The sequence below is a fragment of the Drosophila mauritiana genome, chromosome 3L (assembly GCF_004382145.1).
Source record: "Drosophila mauritiana strain mau12 chromosome 3L, ASM438214v1, whole genome shotgun sequence".
In the NCBI taxonomy this organism is placed as follows: domain Eukaryota; kingdom Metazoa; phylum Arthropoda; class Insecta; order Diptera; family Drosophilidae; genus Drosophila; species Drosophila mauritiana.
The window spans coordinates 431,809-449,179 of NC_046669.1; the positions used below are offsets into that span (position 1 = coordinate 431,809).

Here is a 17,371-nt window from a genome sequence, read left to right on the forward strand (position 1 = left end):
ATTGATCCCCGGAATGCCCCGACTTTCCCAGCAGACGATCGATATGGGAATGCGGTCTGTTGAACCAACAGCTGCTGGCAATTTGCTTTTGTTGATCGCTCTTTGTTTTTGTTGTTCTGGCTTTTCTTTATGGCTTTTCCTGGCGATCATAAATCAATGGCCCAGAAAGCCAATGTGTGCGATCGCAGATCAAATCAGATCGAAAATCCCCCATCTTATCCGTGATAATGCGCTACTCCTCTATCGAACTGGCGTAAGATAATGAAGCATTTAGGTGGCAGCGATCATTAGTTGGGGGGGTAATTGAAAACACGGCTCCACAGAAAGGAAACCCCAAGGAATATTACGCCGCAATCTGTCATTATCCGAGCCAGAAACTGGAGCAGCTAACGGTTTAGCTTAGTCTGCATTATAAAACCATTTTTAGAGCCACCCAACTTTTTCCTGCGGTGGCTCAGTTTTCCATTACATGTGGCCCAGTTTTTGTGCAGGCCATTAACGTTTTATTTTTTTATAAGCGGAGGCTAATTTACTAAGGAGAATCCGCCTGAAACAAATATAACGATTTGGAAATATCCAATTGTTTGTCTTCCGCGTTTAATCTGAAATTGTGGGTGTGCCCATGCCTTGTTTCCACAGATTTTACACAATTATTGTGATTTAAACGGAGCTGCTTTCCGGGCACACCAGCAACATGCGCCATGCAGCAAGCAACCTGCAACCTGCAACGAGCAACTTGCAACTCGCAACATGTGTAAGCAATCATCGTGCATAAATTGCAGTTCCGATTCGATTCCGACGTGACTGCCAGCAAAATGGCTGGCCACTCCCCTCCGCCTCCAATTGTCAATTATTATGCGATTTGCATTCAGTCATTTTAAAGCCTGGTTTTGTGGTTCACAGCAGAGGGGGAAACAAAGAAATTTGCATATTTCGTTTGCAGATATCTTTTCTTTCTTTTTTGGGTGTGGACTTGCAGACTGGTAGCAAGTTTGGGGATTGATTTATGTCGGTATTTGATTGATGTCTGCTGGTTAGCAAACCACTTTGCTGTTGTTGCACTCATGATGGCCAATTAAGTTCATAAATATTTGATCATACACCATTGATGGACGCTAATTGGTACATCAAAATGCTGGCCAATTAGTAATACTAGAAAAATGATGACAGCTCCAAGGCCCCAAGAAGTCAACTTGATTTCCGCACACTCTCCCACTCGACGAATCCCCCGATCGTTTCCCTTTCAACCGACAGATGTTTCCCAGCCTCCAGTGCAACCTTCAACTCGCTAAAAAGCAACCAGCCAGCCAAAGGTCTCGTGGTCCCAGTCCGCTAAACAAACACAGTTTCCCAAGAATAAACAACACAATCCAAGGGAAAAAGAGGAGGTTCAGGCGAGATATAATAACAATAATAACAACTATAATGGGGCATAATTCAATGCAATTCAACTGCATTTGTTTATTGAACTTCTTCTGGCTGCCACTTGCAACATGTTGCCAGAGACCAAGTGTGGGAAACAAAGAGAAGCCGTGGAAAAGATGCAAAGGAAAACATCTCGGAAAGCACATAACTCCAAGTAGGAAAAACAAAAGGTGAGTAAGATAGAGAGAGTTGCGAACATGCTTAATCATCACTTTTCACCAATTATTACATAGATTTATTTTGAAACACTGTCTTTTTGTAAGGGTATCTCAGAAATCGGCGAAGACAAGCCATCCTCTTTTCTGGGTTTTCAAAAGTTCAGGCACGTCGTAGATTTGATTTGGTTTATTTCCATTTGCCCTGCTCTGCTCATTTCGGTCACTTTCATTTGGTTTCGGTGCTGATTTCCGAGATGATTTCGGAGTTTACCGTCTTGCCGATGACTTTTCTGAACTCTGCAGTTGGGGGAGCATAAATTTCACTTTTACTTTTCGCAGTTTCTGATTTTTATATTGCCATAGATATAAATGCATTTCTTTATGGCAGCTACTTAAGTTTAACCCCACTGATGAAGAAGCGGGGAAGTAGTTAGGGTGCAAGCCGTGAGTTTATTACGACATTTGGTAAATGGGGGCACCGAGAAAAATACTTTCAGATGAAGATCAGATCGGGGTTTAAGCCATATTGAAATGACGCCTTATGTAGATCGCATTTTCTCTGAGTGCAAGCACTTGTGACATTTCCGTCCGTCTGTCCCTCAGTTTTGTTCGTTAGTTCGCGATCGTTTGAAGTCCAGCCATGGTCTGAATGGCCCAGCTAATCTCCTTTGACCAGAAATTGGATGCATGGCAAATGTGGAGCAGCGAATTCTCCCCGCGGGCAAAACTGAACTGAGCTGAATGTGGCCAGGAAAGTGTTGAAAATTGCCAACTGGATCGGCCCACATAGAGATTGGCCACGGATGGATCCCGGGGGGATGCAAATTATTGCATCAGCGAGGCAGTGGAAAATGAAATTGTTTGTGCAGCAACGAGGAAAATCTAGGAGGAGGGGCACGGAAGGGGTGGATAAAAGCCCGCTCGAGGCGAAATCAAATGAAGCGGTTCACAAAGCAAAAAAAAAAAAAAAGGTTAACTGCCCCACAGCCGGAGGTCTGACGATAGGTGCGGGATGAAAGCCCAGAAGACTATGTGTGGGTCAGAAGACGCCTCTTCCAGTGCGTGTCTTGAATGAATTATCTGTACCACAAAGCCCGGGCACGAGACCAGAGCATTTTGCGCTTCCTACTCCGCAAATTACCCACAATTAAGAGGGGTGCATGAAAAACGCTTTCCAATTACCAGACAAAGAGAGGGGCAGAGAACTTTAACCAGGAAGCGCTTAGAGCTGCGAGGAGGATCCAACCCATCCATCTATCCACACCCGTTGTTGGCAGGAAACTAGGCCAACGTGTCTATAAGGCGAAATTGACTTTCACTGGATCTAGACACGAAACGGATGCCACAAGAGGAACAGAACTCGAAGGGGAATGCAACTAGCAGCTGGAAAGAGAGAGGAAAAGGAAGTGCTGAGCAGCTGGCGGGAATCTGTAAGCCAAGTCGGCTAAGCTATATGACTTCGCACACTCTTTGGTACTGGAACATTCTTCACTTTCAGTTCTGTCTTCTTCCCATCGAACAGGAACCAAGCAGACACACCTTGATGAGCCACCAACACACCACCCAGGCGAAACTCTTTCATCTTTCTCGCTAGTTCGTCTCACTATTCAATCGCAATGCAATGTGCACCTCAGCGCTTTCCCAATACATTTTTTGTCGCATTGCCGGCATTTTCACTAAATGAATTAATTAAATCACTCGCAACCGAGTTATACTAAAACGTAATTAGAAATTTCCACAATTGGCAATGCGAGGCGATGAACGGCGAACTAGCTAGCAGGGAAAGCGGCGCCAAATGCATTTTCTTTCTTTCCAAGAATCCCTGGCATCTCGAAAGCATTTCCCTTGCTGCCTGGGAGTTTCTTTTTTTACTGCCAGCCAGATAATCCGAAGTGACAAAAGTCGAAGGCAGACCAAGGGCACTGGCTGCAGAGGTTATTTTCGGAAAATCCCTAATCGATTCAAGTTCATGTGGATGAGCCATAAATAAGGGGGATAAATGTTGGATATTTACGATACTAGGTATCGAAATGTATTAATGGAAATAGATGTATCCTAGTTCACATAGATGGACTAAAATCAGAGTATTGAGTAGCTTTTGGGAACTTACCGCTGCGGAACTGCGTTTCCTGAGCAGATTATCCAGGCACAATTGCAGTTCGAACGCCTTCAGATACAACAGATGGTAGCGATCCCTAAGTCGCTCCAAGTTGCCCTCCCCCTTCTTGGATGGGTGGTTGCTACTTGGCGGCGGGGCCGCTGCTGCGGTTCCTATGGGTGTGGTCAACGGATCGGAGGCGAAACCACTGCTCAGGCTGCTCGACTTTGTGGCCGACTCGCTGGTTGACTCACTGGAGCAGTTGCTGGTCAATGAGGCGGGTTGCTGACTCGACAGTTGCTGCTGCTGTTGGAGTTGCTGCTCCTTTTCGGCGGCTCGAATGCAAGAGCTCACCACTCGAGCGTGTGATGCAATTTCATGGTACAACACCTGGAATCAAAAAGAGAGCGCACACAAAAAGGGAAATTAAAAAGGTGCTCGTTGGGTTCAACTTATGTGGCTAACATGACGTATACTTGATATGCCCAGGCTGCTAATTGATTAGGCAAACAATGCCCGAAAGGGAAGGGACTGAGGTGAAAGGGTGGAGTTGCGGCAAGAGAAAGGCTTGGCGCAAAGGATATTGTTACAAAGTGTCCCAAGCCACATTAAAGTTATGTTGGAAATAAGCGTTATTGTTTATTATTATTGCTTTAATGGTTTTATTTCCCAGTTGCATTGCCGAATTGAAAAACTAAACGTGTGTTCTTGTATTATTAAAATCAATTATGAAATCAACTTTAGTTAACCCTTCTAACTCATGGCTTTCCGTTCAGCCAAATTTTTTGCCACATTATCTGAATACAAGATTTCATCCTCCCATTGGGAAATTTTTCCAATTCCTGCAACAGCATTTACCGCCCATCTGCAGCGATATGGCATCGCTCATTTGTCATTTTAACAGCTGCCGGGCCTTGGCTTTATCCCCATGCAGACCCATCCGCATCTTTATCCTCCTCCAGGCAAAGGTCAAGCTGGAAAAGTCCCACGCATTGCATAAGCTCTGCCATTGTTCCATGATTAATCACACAGAAAGGGGAGAAAAGAAAGATTTTCCGCACAGAGCGATATTCAATTTATCAAACATCAAGAAAATAATTACAAGACAATTGACGCCAAGGGGTCAGAAGGGGAAAGGTGGGCGTGACACCCAGTGACACCCACACATGCGAGGCGAGGAAAATGCGAGCCATGGCAACTCCCAAACGGGCTTCCACAATCTGGACATTGATCTCCATACAAACAGTTTAACCCGGCGAACTCTTGCATCACCGCAGACCAAATGTGCAAAATCAACAAAAGGTGCGCAAAGTTGAAATTAGAAATCGATAAGTTAGGGGAAAAGCAGGCGCTTTTAGACAACAACCTCTTCACCCCAAAGTGTTCAAAGTGCTCAAGGCACGGACATTTATTTATGGCCCCGGACACATCCTTACTCAAATCGCAGCCTAAAGCCCCTCGATCGAACCCAAAACGAAACCCAATGCAAACATACATTTTCATTTTCATTTTCACCTGCTTGAGATCTTCATTGAACTCCAAATCGTTGACTCCCTTTCGGCACTGGCAAATTGAAATGTCACACAGATTGGGGTTCACTTTAAGCAATGGCAAATTTATGAAAATGAATTCCCTGGACAGACAGCTTGCCTTCTCCCCCGCCTCATGCTCTTGATTTACCTTTGGTAATGGCCAAATTGACACTCAAAGGCAGCTGCCACAAAACCTCTCGCAAAGTCACCTCTTGCAACTCCACTCTGCCATTTTCTGTTTGAAGAATGATCCGAGAAAGCGACGGCGCTGCGAGAAAGATTTATGGGGAAGCCTTGGCAAATCTTCCCCCTCCCTTGGAGACGGGGAAAAGCGGGAAAGTTTTGACAGGCTGCCTGGGATTTTTCTCCTTTTTTCGGTGGGCTACTTTTACCGCCATCGTATATTTCTGTGCAGTAAATTTAATTATGTCTGGGGGAATTTTAATAACTACTTTTGAGTTGAAGGCTGCAAGGAGTTTGTCAAATTTTAAAAGTATTTTTCAAACGCCATTTTAGGACCAAGCCAAGCCAAGCAATTTTCTGCATCAAATTGTTTTGCTTTATGATTTTATCATTAGAGCTAATTATAAGGCTGCAGAAACAAAAGAATTCTGAGGGGCACACAGACTCGACACTCATTGTCAGAGGCTTGGCCTGCTTGCTTAGGTAAATAGATAAATAAGCCCAGCTTAACCAAGACGAGTCATCGAAGAAGAGCCCCTCTGGCACAGAACAAACTTTGGAAATAGATGGGAAGTAAGACCTCATCGCAGGAGGAGTGGGAGTGCAGACAGAGAAGCGAGGAGGATCAGGAGAGGCAGGTGTGGGTTGCTTATTTGCGATACTTGAGGCTCATTACCAGATCCGAAGACCACAGACCGAAGAACCAGAGACCCGGCAGAGTCGAAGCCCAAACCCAACCCTAGTGTAACCAGCCAAAACCACAACATTGTGTCTTTTTTGGAGGAACGCCTTTCTCTTTGTTTCGGTCTCGGCTCCAAAACCGAAAACCGAAAACCAAGCGATCCGGGCCCAAACTGAGGTGAACCACTCCCAATCTTGGCACGACTCGGAGGTCTGGGCATTGCCTTAATGCATTTGCCGCCACCCACCCACTTGGGGAGCGCTGGAAATATGAGAATTTAGAATGCAGAACTTTATGCAAAGTTCGTGACTAATCTCCGCCGGCTGAACTTGAGGAGCAGCCGTTCTTTTTATTATTTTTATTATTTTCTGCGCGCCAGACTCTTGAGAGGTCTCAAGATTATTGGCGAGCGTAGGAAATAATAAAAGAAATCAGGGAAAACAAATTGAAGTCAGTGCGAAGTTCTCCAGATTGAAATCTGATGCAAAAAAAACTGCACGAGCGAATGGCAAGAAAAGTGAATGTGTTGGCCTACAGGGGGTGTGAAAGTGCTGGAAGAAACCCTCCATTTCAGAGCATGAATGGACAGAAATTGCGAACGTTAAACAAGAGCCTCAAATAGGTTCCAGGAACTGAAGGCGAATCCAAAAGGTTATTGATTTTGCACGCATCAAAAAGCTTGCCATTTTTACAGCTGATTTTTCCGAAGATTAATTTATTTCCATACCAACTCAAACAATCTTTCTATAATTATTACTCTTGTTGAAAGATTGCATTCTTCTTAACGCATTGAAAAATTAGTTTTCCCCTTGAGTTTTTATTGCCAACTGGCTAATTGTTTTTCTCAGCCGAATCTGTTCATTTTTCATCTATGGTACTTAGTCATGCGAATTGCAACACATTTTTAGGCACTATTGGAATTCACTGTGTCTTCCAAAAGTCTGCCTACCGAATTACATTTTCCCTGCTTTTCTTCGCCACTATATGCGAAATGTTCATCGCCCCTCGGAATCGGTCAAAATAAGTTCCTCTAATGCGTTGGCTATTTTTACCAGCCGCAACTCAATAGAAACTGTGTGCTGGGCGCGTCGCGTATCTATATCTCTATATCTCGGATGTCTGCGGCCCAGGTTCGTTGACTCAGAGAGACTGTTGTTGTTGTAGTTCGGCGTGGTTGAGAATGACCAAAGAATTGAGCAATCGGCTTCGGCTTCTGGCTATATGTATAGTATGTGTAAAAAAGCAACAATGGCCCACCGGATCGTACATTCATTATCGGAAATGTCAGTGCGTGACCTCGACCGCGTTTTTAGAATTTTACAATTTGGGTTTACATTTTATTGGCTTGCTGTCCCAGGCAACGCCTTCAGATATTGTTTAATTCGCCAGAGGTCGATTATGAATAGAATCTTAAGAAAAAACATTATTTAGTGTCTGCAACAGTGGCTATTAAAGTCTTAAAAGGCGTGGCCAAAACGTGGCTAAGTCATTTGTTGAAGTATTAAGAATAATATATTTATGTTTATAGAACTTATACGTGCTATAGGAAGCTGTTGAGGATAAAAAGTAATTCTAAGAATGCAAAACACCCTTTTAAGACTATCAAAATGGCATAAATCACTTCCCAGAAGAAACCAAATTTATAGCCAATATTTTTTGAAGCAGTAACACGACAACAACCCAAATTCCACCCAGAAATGTCTTATAGAGAACATTTCCAAGATGTCACATAAATTGGGAACGCACGAGCAAAAAAATAAATTGTCTTTTTGTACGTTTTCTATTCGGTTCCTTTTTTCTTTTTGCAAACATTTTTATGTGAAGTAGTCACGACATTTGGAACACTTCCAAATCGGCCTAAAAATAGAGTTCAACGAAATAGAATTAGACGAAAATCAGGCAGCGACTCTAATTACCCAAGAAATCTGGGAGATGGGAAGGGAGAGAGCGTTGATAAATACAAACGGAAAGGGGAAGACAGACAAATTGACAAAGTCAGGGAAAAGGAGATGAAGATGCTCTGGAGGTGGGCTTTTCCAGGTTGAAAGACGACCCCGAAAGTGCAATTAATCAGCTGACCCAAAAAACCACTCACAGTTCTCCAGTTTCCACTAGAGGAATTGATGTCGTCGACGTGCCGTGACCAAATGCATCGGGAATTATCGCGGACGGGCGGGTAAACCTCTTTGAAGATCCCCAGATCCCGCGAATGTGTGAAGTTAAGACGGGAGACGCAGTTAAAGCCCGGCCTGGCCTATTGAGTAACAAGCATCGGACAAGGAGTTTTGGGTTAGCAGGGGCTTCTGATTATGAATCTGCTTCTGAGTCTGAGTCTGAACACCGTTGACATAATCACGTCCGAGTGTCACGTTCAACTCTTCGCCGGCGACAAAGATGATGGCCGGAATCCCGTCTCGTCTCGCCTCTTGGCTTTGTTGGCATCACGTTCTGGGGTCGGAGCCATGGGCCAGAGAACAAGTTTGCCGCTTTGTCGTGGAAATCTCTGTGCTCATTGTGGTCTCATTAGAAACATGTTACATGGAAACTGATTACGAAATTGCCCAACTGCCGCTGGCCGAGGCGAGTTTAACTGTTCTCCGTGATTATTTTCAGTGAAATTAGGGAAAACATATTTTGATACGGATACGGTGTGAAAAAATCTATTGCAATCCGTTAGTGAAAAGTGTTTTTCAAGGAAAAGCGGGAAGGTGATTTTCAATAAAGAAACTTTCTATTCAAGTCTTGTGTTCTTGAAACCCATCAACAAAAACTACTATATATGCGTTTCCTTATCTAACGAAAGTTCAGTGAGCTCGTAAATCGATCTTAAATATAATCGAGATCAATAACGAACTTAACCCCAATTAATACTTTAAGCCCCTAGCTGATAGTTTGATGTCTCCCTTATCTTTTGACACATTCTGTTCTCACTTGATTTGGCCCTTTCTGTAATCTCTCAACTAGTTGACCTTCCCAGCTTAGTTCTTACTATCTCTACTGAATTAAACTGTCGCTGGTTCAAATAACCTTCAATCGAGTAGAACTGCAACGGAACAATTAACGATAATTTTCCCAAGCAAATGACGCAGCTCAAGCTTTGAATTGAGGGGCACAACCCACCGAAAATTGCCTTGCCCCTGGGTTGTGACTCAGAAAAGCGAAACCGAACCAATCGAAATCGTTCGATTAATTGCACATAATTAGATGCCGATTGAGATGACACGATCTCTGGCTAATTAGCGCTAAACTGAAACCGAAATCAAGATAATTTACCACTATAAAACAAGAGAGACAACTGTTTGAGCCACCTGGTGGACATTTGTTTGCCATGGAATCTCACATGGTCATTTCTGTCGTCTCTGGTTTCTTGACCCAAGTGAACTGTCAAAAATTGTGAAAATGCGTCATTGGTATCCATCTGCATGGGAAATGTCATTGGCAAATGCATTTCCTCGCCAGTTTTCCTCCTGTCTTGCCTCGATTTCCATTTTTGGCCACGGCTTAGCGCGCTTTGGAAATCAATCATGAAATATGCCCGCCATTAACAATTGGATTTGAAATCGAAATCGGATTTGTATTGGCTACATGTGTACATGTCTGTATGGATCATCGTCGTCGGTTGGAGCGGCAAACAATTGGCAATTTGTTGTTGATTTTTCCTCAATAATTCAAAATATTTGATTTACTTTCGCCTCGTGCCGCAGTGGACATGTTTTATTGGGTTTTGCCGATGGCCCCAGACCCGAAATGGAGTAGGGGAAAAAATCCAGTTCACTTTCGGCTCCGGAGAGATTCTCCCTCGTTCACCCAGATATTCAGGCGTAAATTTGACACCACTAGAGTGAACTTTTTTGTGTGGTCTCCATCTCCACTATCCGATTACCAAACTTGGCCGTCTCATTAACACTTTTTGGACTTCTCCATCTTCGTCGGCTTGAAGTGCAATTAAGATGCTGGCTGACATCGAATGGAAACCGATAAAAAAAAGGTACACTACTATGCCCGGGAGACAACAGACAAGGTCATGAATTTGGTTACAATTTGGCTTGTGGGGGTGTGGCGGTGGGCGGAATATCGCTGCTGAAGGCTGTGCTCTGTTCACTGGGAAAGGGTTAACCCCCACTTGGCCACCTCCCTAAAACCCCCTAAATTGAGCAACCAAATGGCGGGTTTGGCCAATGAAATGTTCATTACGCTACTTTCATTCGATTTTTGGTTGGGCTTTGTCTTCTCGTTTTTTGTGCTTTTTTGACCAGAGGCAATTAAAATGAGATTATTACCAACGGTTTTGCCTGTTTTTCTTCTCTTTTGTGATCAATGTAGTACAGGGAAATTCAGTTACCGCTAAACCTCAGGCCCAAACCCAAAGCAGAAACAAAAACCCCAAAGTAAGCCCCTCCTAACGAGTTGTTAATTGTGTAATAAATAGAAAGCTGAAAGCGGCAATGGAACCCGAAACGATATGGCTGAGGGATAGGAAAAGAGGCAGCTGGTAATCAGTGTTGTAATAATTGAAATTTAATACTGGAAAATGTGTGATAAGTAGGAGCAAAATCCCGCAGAGCATTAAACTGCTAAACACAACTGATAAATGATTAGAGCCTAGTAACCATTTACTTTAAAAAAACATGCAAAAACGAGTCAATCCCCTCCTTGTAAGTCAGTCGCTTCTCTATGGAAATAAAGTTGCACAGTTAATCCCTCCTTCAAACCCCAATCCAAAGAGACCCCTTTGGCAAACCATTCCAATGACATTTAACCATATTGAGTGGCCATAAAAGACAAATCCCCATACCCATAATTACGGGTCGCAGCTGCCATAGAAAGATCTACCAACTCGAGATAAAGCAACAGTAATAAAAACAACTGAATAATGCCAACCCGAGGGGCAAAAAGGAAACAAATTAAAACCTAACAGATGAGAAATGGCAAACAAATTTTTGGTGAATTCGTTAACATTGCAAATGAGTGTGGTCTGGGGATTCGCCTTTTTTCTGGCGAGGGGTGTATCCTTAGGCAACAACGACAACGACATGGGCCTTTTGAAGATCCGCGACAGCAGCAACAATGAAAGCTACGCCTCACTTCACTTTCACTACCGCCAGTCCGCTTGGCAGATGAACATGCATCGCATCGCATCGATCCGATCCGATCCCAAGTTTTCCCGCCATTACGACACCTCAATTTGCGATGGTCCCAGCTTCCCATGCCCAGAAGCCACGAAAATCTGAACGAAAAAAGCACACGGAGGAGCCACCTCCTGCAGCCGCCAGCTCCTCCCCCTTTTTTGGTGGCCACTCCGACTCATTAGGCCCCAAACAAGTTCATAACTCTGGAGGTGCAGGGTCAGGCCGAGACACGAGCACAGTGCTGCCGAAAAGTAAACGAACCGGCGATGATGACGATGTTGTTTGGACATGTGAGCGGAGCCACCTGCAAGCACGATCCGAAATTGATTTTTAAAAGAGTTGCAGAGTGGGAACTCGCCCACCTCCTCCTCTTTATCTCTTCATCCCAAAGGGTGGAGTACAAAGTAAAAGTTCAACTTGAGTTTAACCTCCCGCCGCTTGGATTTCCATGGCTTCATAAGCCCCTCTTCCTTTGGCGTTTTTGGTCAGGGAAACACTTTCCTCGGACCGATCAATCGATCGATCGTCTAGTGGTTCGATTCAGATGATTATCTTGCAGGGAACGTGATTGCTACCGCGGCAGCGAAATCGGTTAACCTCGGCGACATTATTTAATCAACCGCAAAACAATTTTCACGGGGCGTTAATAATCATCGTTAAAAAAGGAAGCGGGTGCAATAACTTTAGGAGATGATAAGAAGAAAAGGAAATGGCGAAGCAGTGGCAAACTCAAATTAAATATATAATTAGACCAACGTACAACTGCATATCATAGAGAATAAAACTACGAAACTATGTTTCCTCCCAACTTTCTCCTCCAGAGATTTCTGAATTTACACAAAGCCTACTTTGTGAATTTGTCAACGTCTCCCTCGGGAGTGAAAGTTCCATTGATCTTCCTTAGAGTTTTAGTGCCACCGCCACCGCAGGCACAACCGAACTTATTCAACGCAATTGATTTCACGCAATAAACGCCCTCGTCTCTTCCCCACACATCAGCACCTCCTTAGACGCAGCCTCCCCCGGCTTTTCCACTGCATTCTCCACCGTGCTCCAGTCCGAGTTCGAAAAAAAAAACTCGACGCGGCTGGAATTAAAGCCAATATTTATTGTCAATTCAGCAATCGGCGAAAAACTTTATTAGCAATTTGCCAATTTGAATAAAACGAAGCGAACCAGACGAGACATGGGCCAGCCATGGCATGAGGGAGCAGTTCGTTGGCAGAATTAAGTGGAGGAGTAGTGGCTGGAGTTGGTGATAATACGCGCCCATACGCCTAAAAGTTTGGCGAAGGCAGTTGCCACATAGCAGTAACAAGTGGCATAAACAATCGCAACCTCACCTTGTGGCGTGCGACCAGCCAATTTGGTTTAGTTTAGGGTCGGGTTGCTAATGAGTTCCAAATATTTAATATCTTGTGCCATTGCGTTCAACAAATGTTTGTTGCCGTTCTAAAAATAAGCAACTACTGATATCGAAAACCAGATAAGTCCGTATGCATTGATCATTAGTTGGGGAAGAGAACAAACTGCCAACAAGTTGCCATGGTAATTCGCATCAGCAACATTTTCATGATCCCTACGATGATGGGCCCTCGATCGACCCGTGATAAAGACTAACATGGCCATCCAGAGTTCGTCGCAACCGCAGAGCAGGGCATCCCCATCCCCGCCAGATCCCGAGCTCATCCCGTTCAGCTGCGCATTTGAGAAATGCCAAGAAGCATAAACACAGAGATCCACAGATCGCAGTGGGCCCCTCGGATCTACCCATTCCCTTATTTCGGCTCCCATCTGTCGGTTGGTCGGTTGGTCTGTCGGTCGAGTCTTCGGACTGCTGTCAGATTGTGTATCTCTGACTTTTGCTGTTGCTGTCTGTCAAAGGCAAAAAGTGCATTTCGATATTGGAAACAATTCGAACTTTGTTAATGCTGAACTTTTTCCCTCGCCGCTCATTTTGTTTTGTTTCGTTTGGTTTGGTTTTTTTCCGTGGTCTCTTCCGGCAGTGTTACAATGTTTTTGCTGCTTCGGTTTACTCGCTGCTGTTGTGTTTCTCCTCCATGTTGAAGGCTGTCAAAGAGATTTTGTCTCGGCGATTTGCAGTTTGATATGCCAAAAGGTTCCCCCTTCCTTTCCAGGCTTTTCGTCTTTTCTTTTCTTATTTTCTTCTCTATTTCCGCCAGTTCGCGAAGAGCCAGCGATTGAGTCACATCACGACTTTTGGCACCTTGCCTCGCCATTTGCATTTCTTCGCACCTGGCTTGCGGACTTCACTTTCGTGGCCTGGGAGTGGGAATCTTCTCGGTGAACCCAAGCTGCTGCACCTAACCCTCATATTTGTACGATCCTTACGTGACAATGGCGGCAAACGAGCGGGGTCATTATCATAAAATCGCCACGTGATCAAATCGGCGGTGACAACGGAGGCAAACTGAATTTTCCTGCGGATGGTGTTTAATAAACAGCACGAGAGGTGGCAGGACTTTCTAATATAAGCATGATCATGGTGATCATGGTGTGTTATCACTGAAGAAGTCGGAACAGAAACCTATAACTCTGATCCCCTAACCACTTGCTCAAGACCAATCGATATTACGTGTACCCATATCGATCCAAAAGTAAATGACAACAATTAAACTGCACTTTAAAAGGAAACTGAAACAGAGAAAGCCAATGAATGGAGACACGAATGAATGTTAATTATGAAATGAAATTTCAAAAATTTCAACAGTCCGAAATAAATCCTTAATCTCGGTCCATCATCGCCAAAAATTTAAAAAAAAAATTGCCAATTGGCAAATGTATGCATGGCTGTCTGCATTTTTGTTCGGTTTCGTTTTTAAATTGCCATGAAAAATTAAAAATTGCACGCAATGCCAAAACGGTGAAAAATAATGGCAAATATGAACGGGCAAATATTGTTGATAGTTTCGGACCTGAGAAATGGCAACTTTAATTGCGGAAACAAATCAACGGAAAACCAATGGAAATTGCTCCTTTTTTGGCAAGTTACTTACGTAACCTTGGCGGTCATACATGGTTAAAATTATGAGTGCATTCAGTCATACCGGGGACTAATGTCTGCGATTCTTACCTAGAAAGAGAAGAAAGAAAGGGGAAAAGTGAGTTAGTGGTGACACAATTTCAAATGAAATTTATGGTGACGTTTGGGGGAAACCACTTCCAGAACGATCTATAAATATATTGTTTATGACTAAATAGTGAAGTCAGACAACAAATGATTTGTTTGGCTTAGTGGGGCTGGCGTTTCAATTTGGGATTAAAATGTTGCGGGTGGGTGGCCCACAAATCCACAAATTGACAGCTCTCAAGTAGAAGTTTTCCACACACATACATGGGAAGTCTTCAACTCAAGTGGAGCCCGAATGAATCTAGTCGGGGACAGGGGTGGTTTGTTATGCTAATTGAAAAGCGAACGGGAAAAGCTTTTCCACTTAACTGGGAAATTTATGTATCAACAGCGAGTGGAGGGGTCGGGGGCAAAGAAAACTTTTCACCCAATTTTCTGCCTCGTGACATTCGCGTGGGTGTGGGTGGTTGTGGGCGGAGTGCAGTGAAGTGGAGTGGGAAAACAGTGTGGAAGGTGCTGGCGGAAAGGGGGAGGAAAATCGGGGACTTGGGCACGCGACGAATTCGGTCGATTGGCCTGCGGTTTTTCATATCTCTACCCGGCTCTCTGTTTCACTCACATTTCTCTGCCGCCGATGGCCTGATTTTGTGGAATGCATTTCCCAGTCGATAGAAAGTTCCTACACATAATGTGACTGGCGGAAGAAATCGATAACAAACAACAAACTTTGCCCCACATTGCCAGACGAAATCGATAAGATAAAGAGTTTGTTTGGAGTTGGAATCTTACTTTCATTGTTTGGCCAGCGCTTTATTATCTGGAGGCATAAATCATCATATGCTGCGATATCAGGGTCACAAGAGTCAGCCATATATGGAATATTAGTTCGAGAATGGAGGGTAATTAATTGGAGAAATTAGTTTAATTTATTTCGGCCTTTAGTGGCTTGATGATGCACAGTATTTTCTTTTTCTCAGCCAAATTCAAATAGCCAATCTGTTTACTATACACCCCACTCCATCTCCATACCACCATTTTTCCCGCCATGATGCGCTCCAATGGATTGGCGAACTCCTAAAAATATTACGAATTTATAGTTACACCAGCAGCGACAGAAAGACAGTGAAAAGGGGGAAAAACTTGGACAAGTAGAGTGAGACATTCCCGCATGGCTGAGACACATGAATGGGAAGGAGAAAAAGCGCAAGTGGAAATATGCAAATTGTTTATGTAAACAGAGGAAGCTCCAAGGCAAGGCCGCAAGTAGGAAATGCCCGGGTGGCATCGACATAGACATCGGTCATGCATGAGTGGGTGGCCAGCGAGGTCTTTGACCCAGCGATCCGCAGACTAAAAGGGTATTTCCAGGGTGAAACCATGTCCAACTCACAGCAGGATAACGACCGAAGGATGATACCAACTGCACCGCAGATCAAAGGTTAACAGCAACTAATAACTTGAAGCTGCACAAATTGTCAGCAGCAAATTTGAATGCCATTTCATGGCCTGTCAATCAATTTGGGAGAAATCGAGGGAAACAAGCAGTGAAGCCCATGATTTTTTTGGCAGCTAGGGAAAATGCTTTTCTTTTTTTTGACAGAGTTTCCCCATTCTGCGTGAGCATTTTCGTTTGTGCGACTCCGTTTTCGCCACCTCGGTTGAAAGGTTAACATAATATTTTTTGATTGCATTTCAATTTCTGCACATTGGCGCAAGTGCATCTTGCGCAAGTGGTAAAAATTAAAAGTCATAAATTACGGTAGAAGACAAACCGCAATTCCCATTCCGATGCCCAGTCCCCCGGCTCCGCCAATTTCAATTGCTGCGACTGTGCAATTGCAATTGCAACTGCAATTGCCATTGCAACTTTCAATGCAAGCGGCGTCGCCGGGGCAATAAAATTCAATTTTTTGGCCACTTTAATTACGCCGATCCGTAAATAGAGTCAAAGTTTACCAAAAAGAGCTGACAGCGGATGACAACCGACCAGTTGGCCCAGTGGGTGGCAAACGACTTTTTAATTGAAATTACATGGCAGCGAGCGATTCCCTGCAGGAATTTTTAAAGCAGCCGCGCAGAAGGATGGAATCTCATTTGCCAACGAAGTGAATTGAATTAAAAGTATAATAGTTATTTGAAATGCCCATAAATAGCTTTGGAATATAAAGTAATACCTCTATATAATTTAATATTTTTGAAACCCAGAAAAATGTGGAAAATCGAGTTCGCAGTTCTACTTCTCATGTTCTTCCCTCTCGAATAACAAATGTTACACATGTCAGCTGCTCCAAACAAGATAATTCAGTTTCTCCCTTTTATGTGGGTAGAGCTTTCAGTGCTGCGTGTTTTTGGAGATCGGCGACATGGGCTTAATTATTTTTTAAATGATTTCCCAACAGTTCGGTGTACCTACAATGTTGTGTGTTTTTCCAGCCCACAGACGAACTCAAGGGAATACGAACACATGTAAGGCAAGCTTCGTACCCAAGACCACGATTCAAGACCCAGACCCCGACCAAGCCTCAATCTATTGTTCGGAGAGTAATGACGCCCCCACAGAATGGGAAATGGTTACCCGGGTTGCGAAGGCACAAATTAATCTCTGCCTTTTTCGAACTCCTAGTTGCGTTTGAAGTGATAACAGGCATAATAAAGTTTTCAACACTCTATGGGGATCGATGGGGACTGGGAGCTGACTATCTGCCCACAGATGCGAGTACAACATGCAACATGCGAGGATGGGATGGCCACCTAACCATACTAGACCATCCCATTCGAAATCCAAGCGCAGCAATTCCATTCCATGACGTTGTCATTTGGGATTGCGTGACGATGGCGCATTTCTCGCAAGGAATCAAATTGAATCTTCGTTTTGGGTGCTTGAATTCAAATTGATGAGTTTGATGGTTTTATAAATGTCTGGAAAACGTTTTGGCTTTCGAATGAGAGAAATCTGCGCTTAATTTAAGAGCTTTACTGTCTTACATAACAGAAGGAGTCCTGAACTTTGATCAACCTTTTGCCGGCAATCCTCGGCTGCAACTACAAATTACGAGTATTGTACACTTTTTTT

General features: G+C 43.8%; 1 protein-coding gene across 2 annotated transcripts in view; it reads right to left on the reverse strand.

The window, feature by feature from the left end:
• The window catches only part of LOC117140729, a 110,995-nt gene that overhangs the window by 24,113 nt on the left and 69,511 nt on the right, over nucleotides 1-17,371 (reverse strand). For both annotated transcript variants that reach the window (XM_033303801.1, XM_033303800.1), the window contains exon 6: nucleotides 3,694-4,071. In XM_033303801.1, the coding sequence (XP_033159692.1) occupies nucleotides 3,694-4,071 (378 nt within the window). The remainder of the gene's footprint in view (nucleotides 1-3,693; nucleotides 4,072-17,371) is intronic.